The sequence below is a fragment of the Syngnathoides biaculeatus genome, chromosome 15, assembly GCF_019802595.1.
Source record: "Syngnathoides biaculeatus isolate LvHL_M chromosome 15, ASM1980259v1, whole genome shotgun sequence".
NCBI classification, from domain to species: Eukaryota; Metazoa; Chordata; class Actinopteri; order Syngnathiformes; family Syngnathidae; genus Syngnathoides; species Syngnathoides biaculeatus.
Window position 1 is genome coordinate 14520949 of NC_084654.1, and position 23631 is coordinate 14544579.

Sequence of the window (23631 nt, forward strand, 5' to 3'; positions counted from 1 at the left end):
TGCTATTCAAAGCCCCGCAGTGTTATAAATCTCTGTCGTAAAACATTAACAACAACGTATCGTGGAAAGTGCAAACATTCCAGATTAGTTGTGAAGATGCTATCGTACGTTGAGCTCCCCCTCGCCAAGTATGACACGGCGCTTGCAGAATTTCATTTAGTAACAGGTTTTTACAAGGTTTATATATGATACGTGATAAGGGATTAATTGCTGTCTTGGTATTTCAAATGTATTTGCTTTTACTTTGAAAAGATATGTTTGCTTTCCAATAGTTCATATACTGTACCGCACAGAGGCCACAGTCAAAAGAGTTCAGTCTGGAATTTGGTTTGTCTTAGCAGTCTGTATATTTTAGGAGGTGAAAGAAGTCTCTGTGGCCTGAGAAAAATAAATTAATCTTTTTTTTTTTTTTATATGCACACAAGTCACTGCACCGCACCGTGTGCACCACCGGCAGTCAAAACCAATTGTGGTCACACTTTTCATTTCTCAGGCTTTAGGCAGCACTCATCCACTCATCGTTTGCCACCAAGGCCCCGTGTCATTCTTTCAATAAAATCCTGAGGTTTGATTCCCAGCATGAGCCATTAAATATAGTATCCAAGCCTAGGTTTTTTTTTTTTTTTTTCACTACACTGTTGTTTTGTGTTTCTCTTGGAGACGAAGTTGCATAAAGGGACGGTGGCAGACTTTATGCTAATTGGAACTACAAAAATAACTCGGCGACAGCTCCTGTCACAGTAAAGTTTGACTTTAAATTACAGCTTTTTCTCGACATTTAGAAACTAAATCTCTGGCAGTAAATGTTTAGTTTATATTGCAAGCTTTGCCAAGCTAAACACCCCAGGCTATATATTAAGATGCCAAATTATTTATTTATTTATTTATTTTAAATGGTCCTATTAGTTATCCGCTTAACCCATGATTTAGATCTCTGCCAAAGGGCCACAAACTGCTGCAAGGACGTGACACAGGCCAGAGAGGAGCCCATTAAATTCAGGTTACATCAATTTACTAAAGCACAAATAAATAGTTTACTTTCTCTGGGGCACATAGGTTGAATGGTATTGGAATTTTGCTTTTCTGCCTGGATCTTTTCCTTTTCACCCTGTAAAGATCCAAATGATGTAAAACATGAAAACCCACATAAGATTGCCTCAAGTTTGTTAAGGTGTGCTGTGTACATGACTATGGTGAGTAAAACCACAATACTAAATGCAACACAGAGTGAACTATGACTTTTTGATCATTTTCAGGCTATAGTACAATTATAAATTGTACTCCTAGGGGCCATTGCAAGGATCATTCATCTTGGATCTGTGAAAGGAAGATATATTTGCATGTTAAGGTGCTAACCGCATAAAGTACATAATAAAGCAAAGACATGATCAGTAATTTACCAGCCTCATCTCTTTAAAACCTGTAGTAACCTCACAACTACTGGCACCTTTGGTTACTTTGTGCCCACCTGACCAAACAAAGTGCACCAAGTGCAGAAAAAAAATACCGCTGAGATCACTTAAAGTGGACCAAAGTGTGCTAGTTATGTGAGCACCCTTCCACTAGCCTCAGTAAGGGATGTTTATAGTTATGTAGTATCAATTTTTGGCCAAACCAAACCTATTTTCCCTTTTCCATCCAAACCAAGAGTTGCGTTATCCCTCCAAAGAGGTGGTTTGTTTGAAATGCACGCTCCCTGGAAATTACATTTATTGAAGGTAGTGCCAGTAGTTTAAAATGAGCAAGTTCCATCACACAAAAACACTGCACCCAGAAACTTTCTTCTAAAATACGTGGAGGGATAAGGCCAAACATCGGTGAGCAATTAAGGGCCACTCTTTTTTTTTTTTTTTTTTTGATAACATCTCCAGCCATTATGACTTAGATAATTATGGGTCCTGGAAGAATATTTCCCCTTGCGAAAATCTGGGTGTGTCCAAGGGCTTATCACACCCGCCACTGAGACTGGATTAAATCATGTTCTCTCTGTCTGGACAGCCTTCCAAGAATCCCTCTAGTAGTAGCCAGATCCTGGGTGAAATGAATTACTGTGGGTTTGCATTGGATAAGTCTTTTTTTTTTTTTTTTTTTTTCCTTTTCCCAATGGGGATTGAACTCATATAAATGAGTCTGGTCAAGCACGGAAAACAGCAAAGGATACTGCGAAAGAAATGCTGTGTAGCAAAATGTATTAGTTGGACCTGCTAGACTGACAAATTAAGGGATTAAATGCATTTCATTATAATGGTATCATTTGAGTGCAAGCATGACATTAGTATAAGATAGATTTTCAAAAGTTCTTGTTTTTGTTGAAAGCACCTTTACATACGGAATAAATACAAAACTGCTATCAAAAGTTCAAGTTGCCTTCGTTTCAACTTCTGAGGATTACCATGACCTGGATGACTGAGTATACAGTATATAATAGAGTTCGACATGAACATAACACACAATTGTAGTGGGGTAAACAGTTCCCTTTTTGTTTCCTAGGGCGCCAAAGACATAATAAATCCCGAGAGGTCTGATTCTGGGTGGAAGCACAGTGGTGCGGTTGCTGTGGTTCAGGGGTTACAATCATAACGTCTGGATACGCTGTGAGCTGAGAGGTAATTCAACCCTCGCTGGTCTGTTGTAGTTACTCTGATCATTCACTTAGGAAAATGCCACAGGACAGGTCAGCAGGAAGAGCCATTGCTGACTCGACTATTTTCTTGAGTGTCACACTTCGGACTCCCCTGACAGTGAGGAAAAGGGAGTTTCCTGTACCGAAGGCGACTGATGTAACATTCAACCATCGTGGCGTCGATTTAGAGAGCAATAAAGAAAGGTTCCTGGAACAGTGGCTCAGGCCCATGTGACCACACATGGACCGGAGATATATTGCATTGTATATTGAGATCCTCTACTACGACAGCTCCATCAGCATGAATCAGGCACTCGAAACGATTAGTCCCGTGCACCAATGTGCTTGATTTGCCCAACGAAACTGGGCCAAATGACACTGGTGCCCAGAGTGTATTGCAGACAGGGCTTTAGACGAATGGGATGTGGGCGTGAAAGACGTATCTGTCCCACGCTGAGTGCTAAATTCTCTATGGTCCTTTGTTCCCCCCGGCCTAGCAGGAAGCCAAACACTCATGGGACTCATTTGGCTCTGTATTTTTAGACAGAAACACAGCTACTTTTCCTGGCCCGACCAAGTCAATATTGCTGTGTTAAGCTTACTGAAATTCAGTCTACAGTACATTTAGGCTGTCTTCAACACATATGTTACACTTGTCAAGCAATATATAGTGAGCGGACCCGAAAGCTTGTGCTGGTGGTAGACATAAACAAGAACACTCTGAGAACAGACCTCAGCCAAGTCTTTTAAATGTCACCTACAAATACCACGATTTAATGGCGACAATATAGAATCCTATTACTGAAACTAAAAGGTTTTCAGGTTTCATTCGGATCCAAAATTCCCCCAGGATACAGAGGGACAAAAAAAAGGAAAGTAGTAGTAATGAGATTTGACACTTGTGTGTACTAAGTGTCTGATTACAATGAACGGGACTGTTCCCAAACGTGATCTCTTGTTCGCTTTCCTTAGTCTGTCTACCACTTCTTGAACTTCCCATTGACAAACAAGATAAATAAACACAGGGGCAATATATTGATCAACGCAAGCTAATAAAAACGTAACTGTCTCGTCGAAACATTTTTTCATTTTCTCATGAGAAAATATATCACTTTTAAAATTGCCTTGTACTAAAAAAATCATGAACTTTGAATGCACACAATAATGTATACAAAAGACGGGAAAATTATTGGGCTTGTAGCATCAGCTTACATCCAGCTAACGGACCACCTCCAACTTCATCCCCATTCAATCAAAACAGGAACAGTAATATTTACTCTGGACAGGTGGAAATGTGTTCTGTTTAGCACGATGAAATCTGGCGGAAATACCATTTACCGGTCAAAACACGAAAGGATGAATTTGGTCCTGCCCTTTTTCGATGAAGTAGGCAGAATGTAAGGTGTAACTTAAAGTTGTACAGCATTCCAAATGCTAATTGCATTTAACTACACATCGAGCTACTGGAGAAGTTGCACTCATCTTTTTGTTGTGGTTTGAGAATGAGTAGTGACAACGGCACTGCTCGTGAATTATATTTCCATAGAGGTGCCGAGGTCACCTACGAGATTTTGACAGCAGATCCAGTCTGCGCTGCTGCTGTGGTCTGTCTGTAATGGGAGTGAAAGCAACCAGTGATCCATGATTAACAAGGAGAACTCCCACTATGACCACAGTTTCCTCTGAGAAACGGCTCTGTGGTTATGCGCAAAGCCTTGAGTCAACAACCCACACACAAGAGCTCGGCCTGAGTCACCATGCATACTGTAGGAGCGTCGTAAGAGTTAATGCAGAGATCACACTGTCGGGCGTCATTTATCTTTATGTTATTTGTTTCCTGTTGTTAAACTCCCATCACAATCAAGGCAGTTATGATTTTTTTTAAAAAGGCAGTATTAACCCCATTAAGATATCAACCCCATTAATGAGCGGGAACTGAACCCTCGTTTAGGCCATAATTTGTCAGAAGAAAGGGAAAAATGTTGAAGTCAAATCACATGTTTGCAAATGTCTTATTTTGATTAAGCATTAAGATAAACAGTCTTCTTTAATAAAGGAAGACAAAAATCAAAGAATTTTTATTGTTGATTGGCTGAAATCAGAGAATTTTGAAAATGTTAAGTTAAACCATGTTTCTAAACAATTCATCGATTATAAAAAGAATTGTCGATTAATTTGAACATCTATTACCGCTGATATACCGGTGGAGATATGGAAGCAATTTGGAGAGGTGGCTGTGGAGTTTTTGACCAACTTATTCAACAGAATACTAGTGGGCAAGAAGATGCCTGAAGAATGGAGGACAAGTGTGCTAGTTCCCATTTTTAAGAACAACGGGGACTTGCAGAGGTGTGGCAACTGTAGAGGAATAAAGTTGATGAGCCACACACTGAAGTTATGGGAAAGAGTAGTGGAGGGTAGACTCAGGTCAGAAGTAAGTATCTGTGAGCAACAGTATGGTTTCATGCCTAGAAAGAGTACCACAGATTATTTGCCTTGAGGATGCTAACTGAAAAAAAAAAAAGGAAAATACAGAGAAGGTCAGAAGGAGCTACATTGTGTGGATCTAAAGAAGCCTATGACAGAGTACCAAGAGAGGAACTGTGGTACTGCATGCGGAAGTCTGGTGTGGCAGAGAAATACGTTGGAATAGTACAGGACATATATGAGAGCAGCAGAACAGTGGTGAGGTGTGCCCTAGGCGGAACAGAAGAATTTATGGTGAAGGTGGGATTAGCTTCCTGTTGGCTGTGGTAATGGATAGGCTGACAGATGAGGTTAGACTGCAATCCCCTTGGACCATGATGTTCGCAGATGATATTGTGATATGCAGTGAAAGCAGGGAACAGGCGGAGGAACAATTACAAAGATGGAGGTACACACTGGAAAGGAGAGGAATGAAGATTAGACAAAGAAAAACAGAATATATGTGCGTGAATGAGAGGGGCAGAGGAGGAAGAGTGAAGTTCCAGGGAGAAGAGATAGCAAGGGTGGACGACTTCAAATACTTCGGGGCAACAACACAGAGCAATGGTGAGTGTGGTAAGGAAGTAAAGAAACGGAGAGAGTGAGTATCTTGGTAGGAGGATGCTGAGGATGGAGCTGTCAGGTAAACGAGCGAGATGAAGACCATGGGTGTTAGAGAGGAAGATGCATGAGATAGGCTTAGATGGAAAAAATGACACTCTGTGGCAACCCCTAACAGGACAAGATGAAAAGAAAAGAAGATAACCGGTAATTGTGAATTGTTTGATAAATTGTTGCAGCTAGACTATACAACAGGCATGAACAGGGGCAGGTTCTATTTTATAAAAAAACACTTGAAATATTACCACAAGGGTAAAAAAGAAAGATGTTTTTTCCAGGGGCCATACCTGAAAAATGTCAAGGGGAATCCAAATTTGATCAGCAATAAACAAACACGCAATCTTATGTGCTGATGTACTCAGAAAACTAGACTCGTGCATCCCGGTACTGATGACTGTTCCCATCAGATTTATCACATGCTTTCTCCACCGCAGTTACTGCATTTTCATGAGCCAACGTAGGATAGTATAACTTCACTGCAGGAAAAAAGAAGGCCTTTGAATCAGCAGCCTGTGTTGCAAAGAAAAAAGTTACAAGTTAACTTTTCGAACAATGAAAATACTGTCAATCCTTTTTTATGGATCATCTATGTAAGTTATGTTCCTAATATTTACATTTGGAACAACTGACTCTGGCTGGAACAAATAAACTAGTTACGACATGTTACCAATTTTTTGTTCTGTTTATTTTTACAAGTGGGGACAGGATCTTCACAAAATTAATTTTCATTTTAACCATCTCGTCATCAGTTACCAGTCAGACACCTTTATCTCTACAGCTTCATCTACTGGCCAGGTGCCTTCTGGGGTCCGATTATGTAACAGAAAATGAGAGCAAGATGAATTATGCAGGGATGATGTACACGCTGCAAACACATCCTGCTCTGCCCCGCTCCGTTTCCTGCAGGCGACTGATGTCATCGACTAAAGGGGGTGTGGAGCCGATATGAGGGCCTCAACAGAGAAGGCGATTTATGTGTTATCACTGTTCTAACTCGGCGAGGAGGAGTTCATCATTGGCCTTGACCTTCCTACTGCGCCCATCTGTGATCTATAGGATTTAATGCTGACATCGGCAGGTTTATCACGACTGCTGTGTGGCACATTTACGGAAAAGCCCACCGTCACAATGAAAACTACTAAGTCGTCAAAATTCAGGTGAGGAAACAGCTATGCATTTTTACCTCCATTTTTTTACCATTTTTAGTCCCCAAGCTCATGCCATTGATGCATTTGGTATTCAAAGTTCAAAGGGTCACTAAAACGGAGTCAAAAAAGGTGAAGGTGGTTCCTGTGTCCCAGAATCTAACATGTGTTAAGACTTTTAACTCCAGGATGGAAGAAACTACAAGACTAAAAGATTACAGGTAAACTCCAAACTTGCAAGAAAATACTGCCTGATACCAAAAATGCTCACATATGAACAGCATCAAATGTTGATCAACTTTTTCAACCCAAAAACATTCTCGTACATTTGGTGTATTCTCAACAGAAGTACTCGTACGGGAAATAAGTACGAGAGAAACAAGAAGAATGTGAATGAAGCTTTGTGAAGTAAGTAGACTCCAGATTCTGATGTCTCCCAACAGAGTGTGTAGCCATCCCAACACGAGATGATCATCTATAAACATCTTCTTCTTCTTTCTGTCATGATCCTGCCGCTCCAGCACGAGCTGTGCGGGTGCCTGCGCGGGTGCGCTGATTGTGGCGCACACCTACGTCTCATGCGGGGTGATTAGTCTGTGTATTTATATCACCCCGATGACGATTGGTCCCCGCCAGTTCGTTGAGCTTCATGTCCCGTTCCAGCACACTCGTATCCCTGATCGACAACCTGTGTGTACCGACCTTCGCCTGTTCTCCGACCAACCTTGTAAGCATGACTCCTTCGTTACTTCTGCCTGCTTTGATTGTTCTCCTGTGTACCGACTCCTGCTTGCCCGCTCACCTGCTCTCTTCGCCCGACGTCCCAACTACCGCTGCTGCACCGGACTGCCTGCTCGATCCCCTACCTCTGCATATAATAAACGTTTCTCCTTGAACTACCTTGCATCTTCCGAGTCCTGCATTTGGGTCCTACTCTCGTTCCGATGGAACGTGACACTTTCATTTCCGGCTTGTCCCGATTAGGGGTCGCCACAGCGTGTCATTTTTTCCATCTAAGCCTATCTCGTGCATCTTCCTCACTAACACCCAGAGTCTTCACGTCCTCCCTCAACAGATCCATCAACCATTTCTTTGGTCTTCCTCTCGTTCTTTTGCCTGGCAGCTCCATCCTCTGCACTCTTCTACCAATATAATCCCTTTCTGGCCTCTGGACATGTCCAAACCATCGAAATCTGCTCTCTCTAACCTTGTCTCCAAAACATCCAACTTTGGCTGTCCCTCTAATGAGCTCATTTCTAATCCTATCCATCCTGCTCACTCCAAGCGAGAACCTCAACATCTTCATTTTTGCTACCTCCAATTCTGCTTCCTGAGGCAGGGTGATGAATAAATACTGTCGGAGTACCGAGTGAAGATTTAGAGAATGAAGGGTGCTTATATACTTGTCCGAGTCATGACGCACCTTTTATTACACAGTCCTACTTTGTCATAACAGTTAAGGGAGTGTTTAAGGAGTGTTTTATTGTTTTAACATAATAATGTAACAGTGGCCAACATGACGGAACAGACTGTAGTTGACTTTTAAGGTTCCATTGTACTGTAACTATAGTTTGTCAGTACATCACTCCGAATGCAGGCACCAGTCTACTGTGGTATTGTTCTAAGTCATTTGTACATGTTGTAACGGTATTTAGATCATTATGCCAGCAATAAATGACATTATGCTTGGCCTTTAGCTAGCAAGTCCTGATCCTAAATGTAACTAAATTGACTGTAATGATAGCTATAGACAGACTGTTCTCTAATTTGTTTTTGTACTACAACTGATGAACACCGATGGCCAACAACGATACCTCTACGAGTGAAAATAAAAGAATCCTGCGACTGAGATGTGAGCCTGGATCGTGTAGAGATTGATATCACTGCGGTTATTATTTTAATGTCTTTATTTAGATGTTTTCTCTCACTGTGCCTTGGTCCAATTCCTTTTCCAAACTATTGCTTGTTCTTGGCGCCACTTGACAGGTGAGGTCAAAAAAAGTCAAATGTGATCCACGGCAGACTTATTTAGTACCTGACACCATCGCCAGTAGGACAAAACTGGAAGGAAAGTAGCTGCACATATGGGAAGGAATTTACTCCCTGGGCATTTCGGTAGATAGAAAAAAAGATATTTCTGAAGCAAACGTCAGTCCTCCCTACTCCTTAATCTAAATACCAAGACTGGGCAATGCTGTTGTCTCACTCTCTCACTCTCTGACTTCATGTTGCTCGTGCTTTCTTGGCTTTGGAGCAGTGAAACATCAATCAGACATATGAAACCAAGACTTGCATCCTCCACTTCTTCTCCAGGGGGAACACTTTCAAGTCAAGTCTCCGCCAGAAGAATGCATAACATTTTCTGTCAGTCCGCGAGATCTGAGATTTGCACTTCAATTTGTCTCAAAGCTTCCTGGAAGGACCGAAAAGAGAAATAAATCGCAGATGATTTACAATGTTGGCAGATTCACCACCTGTCATATTAAGGGCTTTACGCAAAAACCACATCTAATAATTAGCTTAAGCCGCATGCTGGGAAATCTTAAAATTCCGCAAGAGGGAAATGTCTCATCTTGGAGCCTAACCGCACTTCTTACAAGTAGTTAGTCAGCTTTTTGCACAATTACTAGGGTGAACAGTCATGATGAGGGCACGCATGACTCAGAAACACTTTCTTCCCTTTACTATCACTCTCTTTGACCTGCAACTGTGAGTCAGGAAGCAGAAATATTGCGTGAGTCAAGAATGAAAAGCAATACACAATCCAACTGTGCAATCATCTAGGAGCAGCGATTCCATTTACTTTGAATTAAAGATAACATTTTGGAAACCGGTATGCACGAGAAAATAATATGAGGCATCTGCCAAAACTCACAATTGATCACAGACACCACAAACATGAGTGAATAATACAACACTGGCAAACACACAACGAGTCAAAAGAAATACAATTAGCACGAGAAGCCCCATGGAAGACTCAAATAGACCATGATCGGGTTGGTTTATTGAATGAGAAATGTGAAAAAAAAACAAAAAACTAAAGACTAAGTATTTTTCCATCCATTTTCAATGGCACTTGTCCTCGTTAGTTAGTTAGTTAGAGGTGTGCTGGAGCGAACCAGTTGGCTTTGGGCAACGTAGCCTGTCGACTGGTTGAGCATTCAATCACAGGGCTAAAGAGTATATATGTCGATATGGAGAATTAATAAATGGTAAAAATGATAAATGACATAATCTGCATGGTCTTAGTGCTGTACAGCAAATAGACAAAGTAGCAACAGTCTCTCGACCAATTATCAGATATCAGTGTGTCACGCGCCACCCCTCAACAATCAGTCATACATATAAAGGCCTCCTTCAAATAAATGTCTACTTCTTCTTCTTCTTTTCTTTCGGCTTGTCCCATTAGGAGTCGCCACAGCGTGTCATCTTTTTCCATCTAAGACTATCTCGTGCATCTTCCTCACTAACACCCAGAGTTTTCATGTCCCCCCTCACAAGATCCAGCAACCTTTGGTCTTCCTCCCGCTCTTTGGCTTGAAGTGCTCTCCCATACTTTCTGTGGGGAAAACTATCAGAACTATCGATTGCGGAAAAAAAAACCTACCACTTTTACACCTGCTGCCAATTGCAGCACAAGGCTAATAGATCACACACAATCTTCTTCATCTTCTTTTCCTTTCGGCTTGTCCCGTTAGAGGTCGCCACAGCGCGTCATCTTTTCCCATCTAATCCTATCTCATGTATCCTCCCACTGTCTTCCCTCACAACATCCATCAACCTTTTCTTTGGTCTTCCTCTCGCTCATTTGCCTGGCAGCTCCACCCTCAGCACCCTTCTACCACTACACTCACTCTCTCGCCTCTGGACATGTCCAAACCATCTAAGTCCGCTCTCTCTAACCTTGTCTCCAAAACATCCAACTTTGGCTGTCCCTCTAATGAGCTCATTTTTAATGCTATCCAAACTGCTCACTCCAACTGAGAACCTCAACATCTTCATTTCTGCTACTTCTAGTTCTCGTTCAAATAAATGTCTACTATTGTCAACAGTTGAGTAAATAAAGGCACTCAGCCTCTATCGGAGTAGTGAGGTTGTCCCTGAACTTGCTTGAGGGCATATAAGCAGTGCTCAACAAGAACCAGTCCCATTGTTTTTGGTTTCAACTTGAGAAAATGGAAATAGGGATTGGGCCAAGGTCCAAAACTTTAAACTATAAGACAAATGATAACTGCAAGCAATAATACACTAACATTTTCCCACAAAGCCAGCTCAACATTCTGAATAAACAATACATTTATATCCATGATTGGGCCATTAATCAGACCAAAAGGTTATTTCTAAGCGGAGTGGACCTAAAACCGTCACACATATAAGCCAAGAAACTATTAGGCCTGTCTGATTAGCAGTCTTTGGAGAATTAACTCAAAAAGACATGTTGATCAGGCCACTGACTAGTTGGACGGGTTGAAGTTATTCTAAAATCTGACAGGAAAAACTGTGAATGGCAAACACTAAGAAAATATAGTTTTCCCAGTCTATTTTTATGGAAAATAGCACGTTTGATACGTCTGTCTCGTAAACCAAACTATATTATGTTTCCACATTTTAGGGCTTTACCTCAATACTTTAAGTATAGAAGCAAATTCTTATCAGTCATGACATTTGTTTTACCTAGTGTATATCAAAGATTAGGGGCGGAATCGAGTCATCTGGGATGATTTATTGCACATATAAACATGGGTACTTGAAGAGGAGTGTAATTAAACCATGGCTGTTTGTCCAAGAATGTTAAAGAATGTTGTAATCGGGCAGTTTATATCTTTTTTTTCCCCTGCCTCCCTGTATAACCATAAAGGTATTTTAAACAAACTGCTGTGGGGATTTTTCTATTTTTCAGATAAATACACCTGCAACATTCTCAAAATGGGTGTGAATCTGTAATGTAAAAAAATACATACTGTACATGTTTTTTCATGGCCTGGAAACAAAGAGAAAAACTGGAACAATCATTTAAATCAGAAAACTAAATATTGGATACTGACCTTTGAACATCTAACATCTGGTAAAAGGGGTGAAGAAAAAAAAAAAACAAGATAAAATGTCACGGGCTACTTTGGCTCCATAGAACTCACGTTCACAAACGTGTCTTTCCACTCAATTTACAACCAATGAAGCCTGTAAAAGCCTGTAAAGAGGTAGCATCAATAGTGGCTAGCTTATACCCCAAGTGTAAGCATACAATAGCTCACTCCAAAATTCATGGTGGTTAATTGGACACTAACGTAATTGGGCCGGCTACTAGTTTGGCATGTCAATGAAGGATTTCTTACTCCAACAAGAACAGGTGAGGAGTCACAGCTGTATCACTTACGCAGTGTGGATTGGTTGCCTGGTCGTCGCAGGTCGCGGGGTCTGGACCTTGGTGCCTTCTAAGGGCCGTCTCCGGGGTTGGTCTCTCTGGAAAGGGTTGCTGCCCGGCTGAACACGCCTCAGAGAGCCTCTGTCACGGATGTACACCTGCTCCGGGGCCACCTCTTCACAGCGGGCGCCCTGGAAACCCGAGCGGCACACGCAGGTATGGGGACGGCTGCAGGAGCCGCGGTTCTGGCAGGGAGGCTGGCAATCGGCTGAAAAGAGAACACAGATGGAGATCCGGGTCATTTAAGGAAGTTTTGCCCTCAACTTTATCAGTAATGGAAATGTCTCCAGGCGCCACGGTGGATCAGCTGGTAAAGCGTTGGCTTCACAGTTCTTAGGTCCCTGGTTCAATCCCGGATCCGGCTGTGTGGACTTTGCATGTTCTCCCCGTGCCTGCGTGGGTTTTCTCCCGGTACTCCGGTTTCCTCCCACATTCCAAAAACATGCAACATGAATTGGAGACTCTAAATTGCCCCTAGGTGTGATTGTGAGTGCGGCTGTTTGTCTCTATGTGCCCTGCGATTGGCTGGCAACCAGTTCAGGGTGTACCCCGCCTCCTGCCCGTTGACAGCTAGGATAGGCTCCAGCGCTCCCCATGACCCTCGTGAAGATAAGTGGTAAAGAAAATGGATGGATAGATGGAAATGCCTGCTTTATTCAGGGGATTGTAACTCATTTTAAATGTATAAAATCAAAGGCTATTAGCCTAACTTCTGGAACTTTTCGCTACGTTTCATGTTGCTGAAACCCTGAGGGAAGCTGTCGATTAATATTCATGCAGTGTTTAATATTCTGATTCATTATTATTTTGTTAACTGAAGTGTTTTACATGCCTGATAGTGACACAGCTTGAGTAGATGCAGGAGGTTTCCATTGTTCAGTCAATGTAAATACTGGAATGATGTGTGATAGGGCTGTCTTGAAAAAATATGTGCTTAGAAAGTCTCAAAAATTGAAAATAGTCACGCAATTGAAATTGGGCACTTAAACCTGCAATGTACACCGACCCCAGAAGTTCATATGAATCGAGCATAAGGGAATCAACTAAATCTAAAAATAGCTTACATTTTACAAAGGGATATTATGTACAACAGCATCTTTTATTTATTTAAAAAAGCTCCATCTGAAAGGGATTACTGTACTTCGAACATAAACGGCGGCATAATATTTATCGAACGTCGGCAAATACATAGTCCCGAGGTCGTGTCGTGGTCATGGAAAAATGATCTGTGTCAGTGCGCTGACCCACTTCCATATCCTCCCATCACACTACAGATACTTCAAGCCCTGAAACTTCTGCTGCGTGCCATTTAAGTAAACAGCCTCTCCATCTTGTGACACATAGCTTTTTAATAGAGGACGCTTGAGGGGATTTATGACATTGTCCTTTTAACGGTAAATCAGCCCTCAAAGCAAAGAGCAGCACTCTGTCAACACGGCTATGGAATGCTATTGACACAGACGCCGTGGACACTGACAGATTGCAGGCCGAAACACTAGCACGGCTCCTGGAATTGAGAAAGGGCCCACTGCCGTTTACTTACGGTTAAAGCCATAACTCTCTGATTCAGGGGGCCTTCTTTATATTTCTTTTTCACACTAGGGAAAGTCTACTGGTCACATAAAATGTTTTTTTTAACTAATAAACATCACGGATACTATGTCAGCACACCTGGAAAGACAAACTGTAGTCTGTGTTCCAGTTTTCTCACCCTGAATGGTAATAGAAAGGCCAGCCCGTTATGCACAGTCATGGTGTAATGTGACAACAAAAGCTAGCAAACAGAGGATTGAATATCACACTCTCCTGAGTTTTGTGGTTTAAAAAAAGCCCCATGATTCACTCAAGCATCTAATGACTGCACACCTACGTAGAAATGGAAAGTGGTGCGGCTCGGTCGTGGTGATGAGAATTTTCCATGGTGGGAATGTCGTGGGCTCTGCCTGCCATTGAGGGTCAACACATCACCAAGCTTGGGTGACCTGGTTTGTCTTGTCATGTGGTCAAACTTTTCAGGAAGAAAGCGTGGATGAAGTAGGCCATAAATTGCTGTGATATTCTGAAGATCACTGACCATGTCCACCAGTGATGCCGGTGTGATGGTCTGAGCGCTCGCCCGTGCTGAAAAGTCTCCTTGTGATTAATGCGCATGCGTTACTAAGAGGGGAACTCCGGGTACGTAGTAGACACTTAATGGGAAATTCTCCGGTCTCATAGTTCCCCTTCTTCTACATAGAGGGATCTAACATACGTTATAACCTAACCTTAAAACAAAAGTTGATAAAAAGACATACACATATATGTAGGTTCGCCTGTGTTCATCTTTCTGAGTCACAAAGGTAAAGTGTTACTTTAGAACTCCAAAATGGGGCGGTCCTGTCTCATGCGACTGAGCCACTCCTCACTGTATTCACCCTATGGATGCTATAGTATAGTTATTGTGACCAAGACGACTAGCCCCGTACCTAAGGGATGGGTCTTTGTAGAACACAGAGTCTATAAAAGTGAATCTGAAAAAGCCAGCACAAGCTGCAAAGCGAATACTTCTTCTTTTCCTTGCGACTTGTCCCGTTAGGTGTCACCACAGCGTGTCATCTTAGATGAATGCATATTTGTTTGGCAGTTTTACGCCAGATGCCCTTCCTGACGCAACTTCTCTGCATTTAGCCGGGGAGAGAAGCTCACAGCACCTGGTATTCCCAGGCGCTCTCCCATCCAAGTACCAACCAGGGCCAAACCCGCTTAGCTTCCGAGATCTGACGAGATCGGGCATTCTCAGGGTAGCATGGCCGGAAGCTAATTGCAAAGCGAATACAAGGTCCGATAAATACCACACATGTGGCGTATGCAGCACACTCATTGTCAAACTCAAATACTCCTCCTTCTGATGTTGCAATTTAGTATTGTATAAAATGCCTCATTCACAGATGTAGTGTATTTTTGGAAATAAGGAACTAGTATAAAACATACTTGGGTTGTTTATTTCATGCTGGATGGGTGGAGAGGAACTCCAAAGACCCAACTATTGGTACGCAATCAATATAAATGTCACTTTTCCACATTATTTTGATTTGATGTCACATTTCGACATGTAGAGCATGATTAAAAGATTCTCATATTCGTGTTTATGTGTGTCTTCAGTAATGCGTGAAAGTCCATTCTCCCCGTAACAACATTGTCACAGAACCTTCGCTGACACTGGCACGGACAGGTCAGTTCCACGTGCCCCACGTGAAGCCTCTTGACGGGCTTCGGCCTCCGAGCCCTGCAGCCTGTCTGTGTCTTCAGTGGACCTTGCCTCTGGCCTGGTGAGCACATTGTCACAGTAATTGCTGTCGTGCAGATTTGTCTTGCACATCATTAAAACTAATTGCCTCACATTCCATCCATTTCGCAAATATGCGCAGTGATCATTACTTTGAGAGAGTAATAAACCCAGAATCTGTCAGAAATAAAAGAGGAGAAATTGCAAACATTCCTGACATTGCCATTTCGGTCTTAATTATTACCGAGACAGAGTGGCCAAGTTTTGGGAGTTTGTGTCCAAATGCAGTCATCTGAAAAGACTATTAAGACTGTTGTTGGCAGATTGGGACAGGCCAAACAAACATGCTGACGCAGCCAAATCAGCAATAAAACGCATATTAATATCGACGTAGCATTTTCTCTGGGCTTTGCCACAATATTTCCACTTCATATTTAAGAGAAGACGATGATTCCCTTCCAGATCTCTGTAATCCACGAGCACACAAAATGAAGCTACTGAAGGGAACTCATTGAAAAGGCTTAAGGAAGTTCTTAGCGCAACAGTACCACGCCTAAAGCATCAGTGAAACAACAAAAACAACAACAACTACCAAGCAAAATATTTGCAAGGTTAAGGTGATAGGATTTGATGTAATCACATTAATATAAACGTTTCAGTAAAACCACTTGGGGGTGTTTTTAAACGTGAGTAGAGCTCACAAAAAATAATAATGGGTTGGATTTACTTGGCAGAAACATGGCATGAAAGGAGATTGCTATTTTGCCTCAAGGTAGAATCTATACTGAACGTGTACCCCACAGGCCTAAATCCATCCATTAATTGTCTTTAATGCTTGTCCCGATTTGGGCCAGGGGTTACTGAAGCCCGGCCGAGCTGACCTTGGGCGAGAGGACGTATAGTTTGGAATTCAAGCACAAATACGAGTAGAAGATATTTGCCGTAAAAGTTACTCCACAGCTTCGAGGTTGAGACCAGTTATGGGCGTAGTTTGCCTTTCAATGTCAATCTGTATGGTTTGACTTTATCTCTTGCCATGACCATGAACGCGATCACCTGTGATGATAAGCAGATGGGACCTCTCTTCAGTAGTCATCACAGAACCTGATGGGTCTTGTGAAGCAAGTCAAGTGTTAAACATAATGTGAGGAAGAAGTTTTTGAAAAATTGCTCCTTGAGCATTTAATATAACGACTTTGCTAATCATTTCAAGTGAGCGTTAATCTCTTTCCAGCATGTGATTTCCACATGCTTGCCAGTCCAGTGCTATCACCACATGCCTGCCAAAAACTGATGTCGCTGTCCGCAAGCAAAAAAAAAAAAACTTGCATTGACTACAAAAGCTTCTCTTTTGTTGTAATGTGAAACAGACGTGAGCATGACAAATGATTGTGTATTTTCTCTTTGTGGTAAATCTTACACGGGGTATATTTCAGCAGATTTTTGGTGCCTCTGTCACATACTACGTACATTTCTGAATCTAGTTTTTTGTCTAATACAGGAGCTGGAGCTTTTAATTCTGCACACCACCTCATCTTGTCGGGGGATTGTGTTAACCTACAGTCGACCCATGACTTTGTGTACATTACTATCAGCTAGTGCACCTTAAACTCTCGCATTCAGCCTCAAACGAGTCACAAACCAGGCCAATCTGAGGAAGGGATCTGGATCTGGGGGCATGTGCCATCGACTTGTAAAGCCGACTCGAACAAAATCCACAAACTTTTAGTCTCCTGGGGGATCGTATACCCAATCGCTTCCATATGGTCTTCAAGCGGGAGGGTGCTGCAATGAAGGGCTTCCCCCTGAAAATAGTGAAACTTCGATGGCTATGTGGCTTCTTAGTTATTAATGTGGCTTTTGAAGTGACAATCAGTGGTTCCGTTACATGTTTCTTTGAGATTCATGCCGTGGTGCATGTCTTAAAATAACCACAATAACAATGGATATTGAACTACAGCGACATATGTGCCAGTGTTGAATTTAGCAGAAGAATAATGTGTGGAAGACAGGAAGACATTGTGTGAACGTAACTCGACTTCCCGTAGCTGATGTCATGCAGTGTTCTTTAAACAACTATTTGATACTGAATCAAAAGTGCCTCTGATTTCCATTTTGCCTCAATTGCTTCAGGACCTGATTACAGTATTTAACAATAAATTATACATAATGCCCGAGGACATTTATTTATTCAACTGCAGATGACAGGATGTGTCTAGCACGCATTTTTGGAATAATTTTAAAAAGGGATAGTTAGTAACTGATGTATAAGTTGTATGCACTATTACAATTTATGGCAAGCAAAACTAAAATAGTGAAGTGGTTAAAGCAAAATAAAAAAAAAGACTAATCAGGGAGTCCTCAGGTTAAGACGGTCTCGAGCTAAAACGTTTGGACTTTACAACGCCCGTCCCCGTCTGCCATTTTGTCTGGCTAATGCTTGCCCGTGTTTGTGCGCCGGGAGGATCTTTAGATTTTTTGCCCTCTTTTTTAGATATTATCACTGCAAAGAAGAAAGCTGTGTCTTTTAGCAATGCTTCGGCAGCCAAAAGAAAATCCCTTACCATGGAAACGAAGCTCAAGATCATAAAAAGACTGGAGAAAGGAGAGACACCAACACCAGCAAGGCTTTAGTCAGTCGACCGTGGTGACAATTAAAGACAAAGCCTGTATTTTAGTGCATGTGAAGAAGGGATCCGTTCCTCTGTCAGATACAATGATCACAAAACAAGTTTCTTTGATACTTGTCGAGATGGAGACGATTGAGGACCAGGTTCCTTCGCAATAGCTAAGCACAGCCTCCCCTTCTTCTTCTCCATCCACATCTCAGCAGTAATGCTAAGTACACCGTCTTGTTTATTTCAATGTATTTGTTTTTTATACAAAGTATTTTGATGTAAAATCTGACTTTATTGATGGAACCCCACTTAAGTCGAAATTCGAGTTAAGTCGCTACTCTCGGAACGGATCCCAGTCGTAGACCAAGGACTCCCTCTATGGAGAAAAGTAAAATCGCGAAACCCAAACTTGAGCAAATAAGCAGACCCCCGGAACATAAACATGGACACGCACAACACTGATCACATGTCCGCGAAGCAGCTCCCCCACATTACGTAATATTATCTTGACACTGCATAGGGAACTTCAGTTGTTTTTAAATCCTGCTGTAAGTTTCCTCATAGGAATTAGCTACTACGGGGTCAGAACAATGGTGAACTCAGTGAACAATAAAGAACTATTAGCTGGGGTAATTATTTCTTTAAATGGAGGCACCTAATGGAAGGAGGCATTAATTTTTCCCATGTGGGTAATAATTGTAATGAGTCTCCATTACATGGACAGCCACGATGGTAATCTGAACCCTACTCCAGTCCGAACTTGCTGTCTAAAAAAGTCCACGGCGATGATCAGCTGAAGACCAAAAATGATCAAGCAACCCCAAAAACGAGATTCAGTCCGTTGTGAGTAATGCATCATTTTCAGCGCACTTTCCACAATGGTAGCAATTAGAGAAACATGTGCTGCAATTGGAAGCTACAAACAGACACACCAGCTGGAGTGGCGAAAGCAGCACTCCTGGTTTGGGAGGGGAAGTGCGAAGAGGCTGTCCAGCTTCACTGTTAATGATGGCTTTTGGGAACGATGGTGTGAGTATGGATTACAGGATCTGTCTAATGGCTCATAATTCTCTACAAGGCGTCCAGGGGGGGAGTGTGAACTGTGAACCGTGCACCCCGCGCCCCACCCCAACACATAAAAGCCGAGAGGGGTTTGTGGTTGTCTGCGCAGCCCTAATTTTACCCTCTGCTCAGTGAAATCACAAACTAAAAGGCATTTTAAAAACGTCCTCCTGTTCTTGTAAAACACAACGCTGCCCCTCATCTGTAATCACCCATTTTAAACCTCTTTGAAAACAACCTTTGTTCACTTTTCCCTAGTTTTTCTATCAGTGTGAAACGGATTCCACCAAGCGGGACGGTTCACTTCAATTCAGCACGGTACAGTGTAGCACAATCTGTGACACAATCATGAGCAAGATAATTATTATTAACGATTACTTTGATCAATATTGTAATTACGATTATTAATCACGATTATTCATCATGAGGGTAGAATTGTTATTGTACCACTATTTAACAAACAATACATAAAGGTTTTCAGTTCTAAATGAATCTTTTAAATAAGAATAAATGACTGATAAAAATTAAAAAAAATGTAAACAAACAAATTCTACATTAGCAAGAACTAAGTGAATAAATATGCCCTTACAATTTCCAATAACAAAACTCCACTTAATGGAAGCAAATACAGTTAATGCATAAAACGCAATAATATTAGGCTATAAGTGCCGACTTTCCGTTTGAAAATTCCCATCAATATAGTGAATTGTCAAGGACGGTACATCTTTATGGAAGTAAATATGTGCCACCAGGATTTGAATTTGCAATGTAAAGTGATGACATTTTCAATAGTTGTATTTCAGTGTAACTTTTCAATGTTAACAATTCGACCGGCTACAATTCATTTGCAGTTACGCTTTCTTAGTCACGTAACATCACATACTAAGAAAGCGTAACTGGATCGGCTGGCTGTTTGGTTCTGACCTGAAGTAACCCTGCCTAGTGGGACACACGGTGAATTTCAGACAGCAAATTGTAGCCAGTTGAATTGTTAACATTGAAAAGTTACACTGAAATACAACTAGTGAAAATGTGATCACTTTATATTTGAAATTCAAATGCTTTTTTTCTGTGGCATTTCAAATTCAAATCCTAGTGGCACAGATTTTCTTCCATACATCTTCGTTGTTGCAAGGTCACAAATTGCAAACAACTCAACATTTGTTATTTCCCTCTTGATTTACTCCTGGACTTTAGTTTAATGCGGTCAGGCCAGCTGAAAAGTTGAAGTCAAGGTAGCAGCTGCAATTGTTAATAGATTCTTACAGTGACATGCCTCCTCTTCACTAACATTCTAAGAAGCCCAACTTCAAAATATAAGCTTTGTCTATTATTTCATTGGACAACAATGCAATTTTAGAGTTTTTCTTGGAAGTTGGCACCGGAGTGCAATGCCAGAACTTCAAGAAGGGTTAACCAAACGTTTGCCCCCTGATGACTGGCTGTCTAGGTTTCAGTGCAGCTGTGCGTGCATTTTAAATGTAAAAACTCGCTGACGATGAGGATAATTTAATAGTGGCAGCCAAAATCGGCATCAGAATCATTTAGTTTGAATCAATAAACTCCAATAGGCAGGTGTTTCAGATTCTCAATGATTCACAGGATGTAGCACGACATCCATGTTCAACACTCATCTAATGTTTCATTGTTGTAGATATGTAGTGATTTAAGTTTTTCATCCTGTCGGCAATGAGTGCTTTGTCTTTTGTCTTTGTTTTTCTCTCTCCCCTCGAGAAAGCTTGTTCTCTTGGACTGATTGACTCCGATTCTCAATCAACATCAATTATGATACTAAAAAACCACAGCGGCAGCTCAAACACTTCACTGAGACAGTAAAACTGTTCTGACAGATGCACCATTCTGCTTGACCTTACAGCTAAATAGGACCCAAAAAACACCAATGAAGAAGTATGAAAGAAAAAAAATCAAAACTCAAATCAAGGGATGAAACTGGAGATGAATAGGACACAGACTTCCGAACACAGCTCCCAACTGTCATGCCTTCTCTGATATGTTTGTGGTTTCAGTACCTGGCTGACATCTGGTTGGAGGAGTCCCCTGTTGCACACCTGATGGCTTTGATGATCAGCTGATCATTTAAGGGGAAGTAGAAGCAGAAGGAGGACAATGAAGATTAGCCAAAGTAAAAGAGAATATATGTGCATGAATGTGAGGGGTGGAGGAGGAAGAGTGACGCTCCAGGGAGAACAGATAGCGAGGGTGGACGACTTCATATACTTGGGGTCAACAATACATAGTAATGGAGAGTGTGGTAAGGAATTGAAGAAATGGGTCCAAGCGGTGTGGAACACTTGGCGGAAGGTGTTTGGTGTTCTATGTGACAGAAGAGTCTTCGCGAGGATGAAGGGCAAAGTTTATATAACAGTGGTGAGCCCGGGCATGGTGTACGGATTAGAGACGGTGGCACTGAAGAAACAACAACAGGAAGCAGAACTGGAGGTAGCGGAAATGAAGATGCTGAGGTTCTCGCTTGGTGTGAACAGATTGAATCGGATTAGAAATGAACTCATTAGGGGGACAGCCAAAGTTGAATGTTATGGTGACAAGGTTAGAGAGAGCAGACTTCGATGGTTTGGACATGTTCAGAGGCGAGAGAATGAGTATATTGGTTGAGGGGTGCTGAGGATGGAGCTGCCAGGCAAAAGAGCAAGAGGAAGACCACAGAAAAGGTTGATGAATGTGGTGAGGGAGGACATGAGAATAGATAGGCTTAGATGGACAAAGATGACACGCTGTGGTGACCCCTAGCGGGACAAGCCGAAAGGAAAAGAAGAAGAAGAAGGAGCACACCGGATTATTTCATAGCATCACCTTGCTCTCTTCCATGGTCCTCGTTGTTCCTACCACACGAGTGCAGTAATATTGCAGGTTTGACTCAACTTTGCTTTGTGCTTCCCCCCCCGGGCGTCTTCCTTCCACCGGTTCAATGTGCTATTGGATAAGTTATGCTTACTATCTACTTTAGTTGTACGACTACAGCTGCTCCTCACGATCTCCGCGATCCTTTAGTTCTCCTTTTCTCCTTGTACGCTATGTGCTACCTCTGTTATTAAATTGAGTGTACCAAACTCTATCACGTGTCTGCTTTTTGGGTGCTGTATTCCCTCTCCGTTACGCAACACAAACAAAGCTCATCAGACACTAAAGTGGAATCCAGAAGGAAAGCGGGGATCCATAAAGACCAAAGACAACTTAGTGGGGGTGAACCCAGACCCAACAGAGGGAGGCAATGGCCCAATATAATAGGGAGGAACTTCACTGTCTAAGGGTTTACATGAACTAAAAAAATCGTCCTTGACTGATGTAACACTCTTCTGCAAATATTTAATGGAAATCAGTTGGTAGTTTTTTCACAGTGCCGCTAACAAACAAACCCACCCAACAAGTACAGTACATGTCACGTACATTTCACATTTTTTTACAATTAACAACTCTACAGTAACTGGAAATTATGGATCGCATGATTTTGTGTTTGACTTTGTTGTGTTTCTCGTAATCTCCAGCTGCCTGCCAAATACTGTAGTTTCTTGTGAATGTACATGGTATGATGTACGACTAACATATAGTTGATGTATTCGCCCACAGCAAAAAGAAAAAAAGAAAAAAAACAGATAAAAACTTATGAGTATGAGTTTATCCGAATGCAGTCACTTCCTTAATTTGAGACTACATGGAACTAGCGATAAAATTTTTGAGATATTGCAAGCGAGGAGGTCGAAACGATGGTTTGTTTCTATCAGCCCGCCAACATTTTTCAATGCACTTTAAAAGATTAGAAAGCATTCACAGATGTATTGTATGTCCTTGATACTTCACCAGCTGTTTCACACATGTTCAAGAAAACAACGGACGTGTTCCGTTGCTTTGAAAGTTCCAAAGTGAATCTGAAAAGTCGAAATTGGGTGTTATGATACTCCTTTAATTAGCCTGGGGAAAAGTGTCGGGACATGGAGGGTGATTTATGTTGATAAATGCTAAATTAACAACAAAATGTTTACATTTAGACACATTGTGGGGAAAAAATTGCATATTCATGAGATTGACTACACTATATTGCAGTGTGAAGGCTACAAAATGTATCGGTTGAAGAATCAGATGGCATTGATAATCTGTAAGGAGCCTGAGACATGAACTGTGTCCCAATTGTAAAAATAAATTGGCAGGATGTACATACTAGAAGGACTGACTGTACTAAGCATTTGACTAAATGTGCTTGATGCAATATGAGGTGAATTAACAAGTAATTATTCATTTGTTGCTTTCAATGACAGAGAATCTCTCTCAAGTCCGGTTACTTTGCTAGTTGATACCACCAAAGAAACCGGAGTCGAGAGAGATTACACAGTGAAAAATGTCCCAAGAAGTTGTGCCATTATTGGCGGTCTGCA

The 23631-nt window shown here is 41.7% G+C and overlaps 1 protein-coding gene and 1 pseudogene across 1 annotated transcript in view; both read right to left on the reverse strand.

Annotated features, from left to right (window-relative positions):
- Nucleotides 1-23631, reverse strand: part of LOC133513438 (latent-transforming growth factor beta-binding protein 1-like) — a 118763-nt gene that overhangs the window by 83058 nt on the left and 12074 nt on the right. The window contains exon 3 of the mRNA XM_061844244.1: nt 12230-12485. Coding sequence (XP_061700228.1) covers nt 12230-12485 — 256 coding nt within the window. The remainder of the gene's footprint in view (nt 1-12229; nt 12486-23631) is intronic.
- On the reverse strand, nt 14956-15074 carry LOC133513863 (5S ribosomal RNA; annotated as a pseudogene).